This window comes from Aythya fuligula, chromosome 27 (assembly GCF_009819795.1).
Source record: "Aythya fuligula isolate bAytFul2 chromosome 27, bAytFul2.pri, whole genome shotgun sequence".
Lineage (NCBI taxonomy): Eukaryota > Metazoa > Chordata > Aves > Anseriformes > Anatidae > Aythya > Aythya fuligula.
The window spans coordinates 1,133,495-1,141,505 of record NC_045585.1 but is presented as its reverse complement, the minus strand read 5'-3'; the positions used below and the strand labels follow the sequence as shown (position 1 = coordinate 1,141,505).

Below are 8,011 nucleotides of genomic sequence, written 5' to 3'. Positions count from 1 at the left end.
GGGGTCCCGGGAGCATCCCTCGGGCCTTCGGCCGGGGAGCGCGGTGCCGCGGGGGGCGCCGGAGTTTGTTCGGGCTCAAACTTTCCTGCTTTGCCGCAGCGCAGCTTTCTCACGCCGCTTTTCTTGCTCGCCCCCGAAGCGGCCGCTTTTTGCCCCCAGAGCCCCCAACCCCCCTGCGCTCGGGGCAGCCGCGCGCCGGTTTCCTGCTTTTTTCGCAGAAAGGGAGGAAATCGCGTCAGCCCCGCCGCGCTCGCAGTGCCGGGAACCGGGCGTGAGCCGGGAAATCACAGCCGGGGCCCGGGCTGTGCACGCGCACGTTCACGCGTGTTTCTGCGCGTGCACACGTGTGGCGGCGCGCACCCCACGGGCACCGCGTGTGCCCCGCGGCACCCACACGTGAGCTCTGGCACGCACGTGTGCGCGCTCACCGGGACCCGCGTGCACGCGCCTCTGCTCACACACACACCTACACTCACACACACCGCTACTCACACGTATGTGCCTGTACGCACACGCACACACCTGTACTCACACACCTATATTCATATGCACACACCTCTACCCACATGCACACACCTGTACTCACACACATGTGCCTATGTTCACACACACACACCTATACTCACACACACACACTTATATTCACACCCCCCCCTATATTCGTATGCACACACCTCTATGCACATGCACACACCTCTAAGCACATGCACATGCCTATACCCATTTGCACATGCCTATACTCATGTCCACACGCCCATACTCACAGGTACACGCCTGTACTCACACACCCCTACACTTACACGCACACACACGCATGTCGGCACGTATCTGCACACATGAACTTGCTCGCTCACGCGTGTACAGCCCCTGGGCACGCACCCAGCTGTACCCACACCCACCCACCCCGCTGGACGAGCCGCCTGCACACACACACACACACGCACACAGACACACACACACACACAGACACACGTGCACACACACAGACACACGTGCACACGCACTGAACACGCCTGCACACACGTGCACACGCACGAACCCGCGCACACACGCACATACAACCCCTCCCCAACACACACGTGCACAAACACCCCCCCCCCCGCGCCCCCTTGCACACGCGTGTTCCCCGCGCATCCCCGGGCTCACACGGGCGGCAGGACTACAACCCCCAGCATCCCTTTCGCCGGCGGGGACGAGCAGCGCGGCCGCCCAATCGGCGGCGGGGGCGTGGCGGCGCCGCCCAATCGGCGGCGGGGGCGTGTCGGCACCGCCCAATAGGCGGGCAGTCACATGGCGCGGCGGCGGCGGCGGGTGAGCGGCACCGGCACCGGGCGCGGGACCCCCCCCCGGGACCCCTCCCCACAGGGCTGCCCCCCCCGAGCTCGGAGTATTGGGGATGACCGCCCCTCCCCCACACCCCTCTCCCCCCCCATCCCTCTTTTTAAATTTTTTTAACCGTTTTCGGAGGGTTTTTCCCCAAAAAGTTGGCGCTGGGCAGGGAGGGGCAGGCTGGGGGGGGGGGGGGGGAATATTTTTGGGGGGAAAACCCCGGTGGGCGACCCCATGGCGTGAGGCATCCCCCTTGCTCCTTATTTGGGGGGATAATTTGGGGGGACCGTGCCCTTTTTCCCCCTGTTTTGGGAGGGGCAGCGACGATTTGGGGGTGGGAAGCGACGAACTGGGGGGATTTTGCCCATTTTTTCCCCATTTCTCACCTTTTTCCCCCCCCGGCAGGGCTCACCGTGAGGGCGCCGCCGCTCCCCGCATGGAGGACAGCCGGGAGCAGCCCCCCGGCCCCACCGAGCCCCCCGCCACCCTGCACAGCCCGGGGGCCACCTCGCCCCCCCCAGCCCCGCAGCAGCCGTCCCCCGCCTCGGAGCAGCCCCCCGGGCACGAGCCTCCCGCGCCGGCCTCCGACGGGGTGAGAAAGCGAGGAGGAGGGCGAAGGTCCTGGTTTTGGGGGGAAAAAAAGCAAAATTGGGGTGCTGGTGAAAAGCCCGACGGAGGTGGGGGGGCCCTGGGGGTGTGGGTCCGGTGGGTTTCGGGGTTTTTGACCCCGCATCCCCGGCGGCCTCTGTTTAAAAAAAAAAAAAAAAAAAAAAAGAGCCTCGAAATAGTTCGGCCGTTGAAACGCCGCGGCTGTCACAAGCGGTTAAAAGAATAGAAAGAAGAAGAAAAAGTACTTTGGGAGCCGAGCAGCTGCTTTGCCCAAAAATAGCAACAAGTTTTATAACTCCGGAAAATGTAGAACAAACAAACGAGAAACATTTTTAGCTGAGAAAGGAGGCGGGGGGGTGAAGGGGGGGGGGGACGGAGCAAGAATTTCTGCCCTTCTGTTTTCCTGGAAGCCGTTCCTCGTGTTCTCGCGCGGCTCCAGCGCTTTGACCAACTTGGCCGCCTGCCCGGGCTGCCGAGTAACGAACGGAGAGCTCAGAAAATGCCCCCGGGCTGCCAAGGCGGGGTGGGAGCGGGTGTGTGGGGGGGGCTCCTGCCCTGCCTCAGTTTCCCCCGCAGGACTTTTCTGTGCCCCCCACCCCGGGGTGCAGGGTCCCTCCTGAGCGCCGTGTCCCCCAGGAGCCGCCGCTGCCCGAGGATGGCTCCGAGCGGCCGAAGGCGTCCGAGGAGGACGCGGTGGCCAGCGGGGAGAAGGAGGAGGAGGAGGCCTTCCTCGTCAGCCTCTACAAGTTCATGAAGGAGCGGCACACGCCCATCGAGAGGATCCCCCACCTCGGCTTCAAGCAGAGTACGGCCCCACGGGGCAGGGGGGAGGCGTTTTTGGGGGGGTGAGGGCTCGGAGCGGGGCTGGTGGGCGCTGCGCCCCGCTGACGCCTTCTCCTCTCTTCCCAGTTAACCTCTGGAAGATTTACAAGGCGGTGGAGAAGCTGGGGGCCTACGAGCTGGTAAGCAGCCGGGGAGCACCCATGGGGGCTGTCTGGCACCCAAAGGGGGTTTTGGGCAGGGGTTAACCCGTCCCCACCGCAGGTCACGGGGCGACGGCTCTGGAAGAACGTCTACGATGAACTCGGGGGCAGCCCCGGCAGCACCAGCGCGGCCACCTGCACCCGGCGCCACTACGAGAGGTAGGGGGGCAGCAGCCCCGCTCCATGCCTCAGTTTCCCCTCCCTGGGATTCATCCGAGGCCGGCGCTCACGGCCGTGCCCGCTCGCCCCGCAGGCTGGTCCTCCCGTACGTGCGGCACCTCAAGGGTGAGGACGACAAGCCGCTGCCCCCCAGCAAGCCCCGCAAGCAGTACAAGGTCTCCAAGGGCGCCGAGACGGGCGAGAAGAGCAGGAGGAGCAAGAAGGAGAAGGGCCGGGAGCAGGTGCGCAGCCCCGTGGGGCTGGGACGGAGCCTGGGAGCAGCCCCGAGCCCCCCGGAGACCCTTCCTCCATCCCGGGCACGTGGAAGGAGCTGGGGCAGGAGGAGAGCGGAGGGCTGAGCCTCCGGCAGTGGAGGACATGGGGGGAAACCCAGTGGGGTGGGCAGGGGGCCCAGCACCCCCACCCCAACTTCCCTTTGGTTGCAGATGCCGCCGGAGAAGGCGAAGCCTGAGGCTGTGGCCACCCCCGGAGGCAGCAAGGAGGAGCCGGCGGAGGCCCCGGAGCGAGGCCGGCCAGCTGAAGGACGAGCCAGCCCCGCGGCCCCAGCCCCGAGCCCCTCAGCGGGGTGTGCGGGCACCTGCAGAGCCCACGCCGAAGCCTACAAACGGCTCTTCTCCAGCTTTTACTCCAAAGGCAACCACCCCATCATGTCCCCGCTGGCCAAGAAGAAGCTGCTGGCCCAGGTGAGCAAGGCCGAGTCCTTGCACTGCCACAAGCGCCACTGCCCCGAGGGCCGGCGCGGGGCGAGCGACGCTCACCCCAGCACAAGCCCTGACCCCCCCCGGCCAGCGGAGGAGCAGAGGAGCCCAGAGCCTCCTGGATTTAAGGATCCATCCCGAGGTGGCCGGAGCGAGACGGGATCCGTGCCCAGCGCTTCCCCTGGGGGGAGAGACAGCCAGCCCTACCCCAGAGCCGAGGAGGGGGGCCCCGCGCCCGCCGTCTTCACCGGCTACTTCCATGCCTACCACAACAAGGTGCTGAAGCCCGTGAGCTGCCACCCCCTCGGGGGCTACTTCTCCAGCTTGAAGGATTTTTTGGAGCCGCAGCCGGAGGACACGGAGCAGCCCCAAGACCTGCGGAGCAAAGCGGGGCAAGCGTGGAGCGGGGAGGGCCCGCGGGCGGCCGCTTTCAGCGCCGTTAAATCCTGCCGGGTGCCCCCCGGGGCCGGCTTCGCGCCGCCGACACAGAGCCCCACAGTGCCAGGGGGCAAGCGCAGCCGGGAGGAGGAGGCTTTCGGCCCCAGCAAGAAGCTGCGGGCCGTGTCCCCCTTCGTCAAGGAGCCCGAGGGCAGGGACAAGGGCGCTGGCTCGCCCGGGGGCCAGCCGGTGCTGGCCAAGCCCAAAGCCATCGTGCCCGGTCCTGGCTACGCCGCCCCGCTGCCCGCCGTGCCTCCAGCCCCGGACGGTTACAAGGGAGCGATGCTGCGTTTCCCGGTGAGCTTCGCCAGCCCGCTGGAGCACCTCAAAACCCCGGCAGCGCCGCTGATGCCGTCCCTCTCCGTCAACCCCTTTGTTATCCCTGCTTTCCCCAGCCCTTTGATAGCCGCCTCCACGCAGCCCTCCGACCTGTGCCGGCCGCTGGCGACCGGTCCCGGGCACTACCCCGCGTCCTACGAGAGCTCGCTGCAGCACCGGCTCTACCCCGTGGCGACGTGGCACAGCCAAACCTCCTACACCACCCCGCACGCGTCGGCCTTCCACCGCAATGCCAAGCTGTAGGGTTTTCGCCCCGATCCGGACCGGCCTCGTCCCCGCTGAGGTGGCCGTGGGGGTGCCGCGGTGGCCGGAGCCCATCGCTGCTTCAGAGCCGCCGCGTCCCACGGCAGAGACGAGCTGAGCTGGACCGTGTCATTTTTACTCCTGATCTTAGAGCTGTTTGTATCTGACATCGTTCGCCGGTGACTTAACTACCCATATCACAAGGTTATATATATATTATATATATATATAAAAAAGGGAGCAAAGTGAGCTGCAGGTTTCTGTTTTGTTAGAGATGCCGCGCCCCACGCAGTTTCACGTGGCCAGCGCCGAGAGGAGGCTGAGCCGAGCGGTGGCTGTGCCCACCTCACCTGGATGCTGCTCAGCGCCCTGGTACACAGCCCCTGCTCACTCCTAGGAAGCAATGCAATTTTATTTTTAAACGACGTTGCCTTGGGCAGGGGGTTCCGGAGGTTGTTCAGGGGCTCAGGACCGCGGTAAGCATCCGTGAGAAGCATGCCCGCTGCTCCTCTCGCTGCCACCACGCACCTCCAACAGCCCAAGGGGCTGAGCCGGTGGCGAACGGCAGCATCCCAAAATAAAACTGGCTGGATGGTCCCAACCTGGCGGTGTTTGGGGTGTCCTTGATTTCTGGGATTCCCAGGGTGGGGTTGGGGGGCACCAGCCTCACCTTTGGAGGCGTTTCACAACCCTGAGGCTGAGACCTACCTGCGGGGCTGCCCCCATTCCCTGGGGAAGGAGAGGTTTTCCTGTATCATTTTTGGCAGCTTTTTGCCAGCCCCGAGGACTATCAGCTGTTTCCTGGAGCATCCGTGTGTCCGGCTGCGGGTGCCGTAGGGCTGAGGGCAGTGCAGTGACGGCACCGTGGGGGGGCCTGGCTCCAAAATGTTCCTGCATGGCTGAGAACATCTGGGAGGGGACAGACGGACAGGCAGCACCTCGGACAGGAGCTGGGGAGAGGAGAGGAGCACACTGGTGGCAGACAGGTGGCCCAGGACAACTCCAGAGGAAGGAGCAAACCCACATAGACCTGCACAGCACAGCTCCAGCTGCTTTCTGCCTGCAGGAGCTCCTGATGAGCCATTGCAAACAACCTGAACTCCTCATGGGACCCTCAGGACTCTCTTGTACCAGCTGCTCCCCACCAGAGCAACTGCTGACTGCGCTCCTGGCTGTGAGCTGTGGAAAGGGCAACGAGCTGGTGGCACTTGCTCATCCCCCAGGAGGGTGATGGCTTTGGGTGGAGAAATGGAGCAGCAGCGGTAAATCAGCTTTGCAGGACCACTTCTGCTTCCACAGAAAGCAGAAAAAGAGCTAAAATTATCCCCAGGCAGTGCTGGTCACCAGGATGCCTTTAGGGTTAGACTTGGTGAGAGGAGTCATCGCTGCTGAGACAGGGAGCAGCTTTCTGCAGCGTGGTAGAACCAGTCAGTTGTGGGTCCTCCAGCCTGGACATGAGACACACACACACTGCAGGCTGCCCCGGCACTTCTTGTGCCCCAAATGCTGCCACCAAACCGCCTACAGCTTTGTGAGCCCCAGGGCTCGAGTGCTCCCTCTGCACCTGGGAGCGAGGGCACCGGGGCGAAATGGGAGCGCCCCATCCCTCAGCCTTCCAGCAGCACTGCAGTAGGGAAATCGTGACTTGAAGCCTAGGACAGAGCTGGGCTGCTCGAAAACACAGCAGGGTGGCAGCTGACCAAGCTTTTAGGAGCCGTGCACACGCTTCTGTCCGTAGGTCTCTCAGTTTAAGCTCATCCAGGCTGCGTTTTGCCCTGGTCCGTGCCCAGGGGGATTGGCAGAGCTGTGCCTCGTGGCCACCCCTCACGTCCCGCGGCAGGTCACGGTGTCCCTCGTGCAGCCGCAGTGCAGGAAGCAAGCAGAGACCCAGCCCGTCCCCACTTGGTGCTGGCTCCTGTGGGAAAGCTCCACGTGCCTTTTGGGAGGTGCAGGGCCCATGGGGAAGAGACAAAGCAGTAGCAGGTGATGCGTTTTGCACCTCAGGGCATCTGGTCCCATTTTTAACCAGAGCGTGCCCCTGACTCGGTGCAGGTAGCAGGGGTTAGCGGCAGGGCTCGGAGCAGGGTCGGTGGAAAGTCAGGAGAGCAACGGGTCCGCAGCTGCAGGCTCAGCTCAGCGCTGTCCGGCCTCCCCGTTACAACCCCGTTTGGATACAACCTCCCCCGGCAGAGGCTTTGCCTGGACTGAACCCAGCTGGCTGACAAAATCAAACCTTGCCAACTTTTCCACAAAGCCCCAGGGAAAGGAGGCGAGGTGAGGCAGGCCCTGGGTGCAGCAAGGTCTTGGGGGAGCAGTCCAGGGAAAGGGCAAAACTCGCAATAATTTCTCAGCACCCTCAAGACCTCTACTCACCAGTGGTGGGGCGCGAAGTCCAGGTCACAAGAGGCGGTGGTGAGGCTCCGAAGGCCACGTGAGTGCCCCAAAAGCTGCACAGTATCTGGAGCAGGTACACGGACAGCGCAGGAAGGGTGGGATGAGCCTCGTGCCATCTCTCCCAGTGAGCAAACCCAAGGGAAGGTTGAGCTGTTTATCCCCTGCTGCTTTCCAGGCTTCCCGCACCGATCGCCCTTTCTCTTCTGGTCGCTGTCTCAGCTCGGCAGAGCCAAAAATAGGATGAGGAAGTGAGCGGAGATTTCGGAAACGTGCCTGCAGCGGGGTGGGGAGTGCAGGGCTGCCCCCACCGCAGTCGCATTCACAGGCTCGTGCTCCCTGAAGGCATCTCGGATGGCAAACAGCACTCTGTGCCCCACATCCCTCATGGGAAGCGAGTGTTGAGGGCTCAAGACCATAGCATTGGGCACTGGGATTACCCCCAATAGCCACAGAAAGTCCCCCAAAATCACAGCCCTAAGCTCTGTGCTGTGGAAGCATCCCCAAGAGCCCAGTGACAGCCCCAGGGGCATTGCAGGTCCTGAGCCCCACGAGACACAGGCCCTGGGAAGCCACCAAACCCAGCCTCACCTCATCCCCTGGGGACCCACTGTGGGGCTCAGCACCTTTCCGGTGCCCCTTCTGCTGCTTCCCCGTTTTAAGCACAACGTGCTCAGGTCCCCAGTGCTTTCCCCTGCCTGTCGGTGCTGCTCCACCCTGTCACACACAGCTGTGAGGGTTAAAAATCTGCCTGGAGCCCCCACGTAAAGTCAGGCCTTTTTCAACAAATTCCAATATTCC

At 63.7% G+C, this 8,011-nt stretch overlaps 1 protein-coding gene across 1 annotated transcript; it reads left to right on the top strand.

Moving 5' to 3' along the window:
• The first annotated feature begins 1,899 nt into the window (after positions 1–1,899).
• ARID5A (AT-rich interaction domain 5A) lies at positions 1,900–5,399 on the top strand. Its single transcript, XM_032204115.1, has 6 exons — positions 1,900–1,921; positions 2,575–2,743; positions 2,848–2,900; positions 2,983–3,080; positions 3,175–3,322; positions 3,527–5,399. Exons 2-6 carry the CDS (start codon positions 2,689–2,691, stop codon positions 4,817–4,819), a joined length of 1,647 nt encoding a protein of 548 aa, XP_032060006.1. The 5' UTR covers positions 1,900–1,921; positions 2,575–2,688; the 3' UTR covers positions 4,820–5,399.
• The last annotated feature ends 2,612 nt before the right edge of the window (positions 5,400–8,011 follow it).

Bases quoted from the DNA above. Each gene is read 5' to 3' on its own strand.
- ARID5A (XM_032204115.1), top strand. From the start codon at position 2,689: ATGAAGGAGCGGCACACGCCCATCGAGAGGATCCCCCACCTCGGCTTC. The intron at 2,744-2,847 runs GTACGGCCCCAC...CTCTCTTCCCAG, and splicing joins CCACCTCGGCTTCAAGCAGA to TTAACCTCTGGAAGATTTAC. The intron at 3,323-3,526 runs GTGCGCAGCCCC...CTTTGGTTGCAG, and splicing joins AGGAGAAGGGCCGGGAGCAG to ATGCCGCCGGAGAAGGCGAA.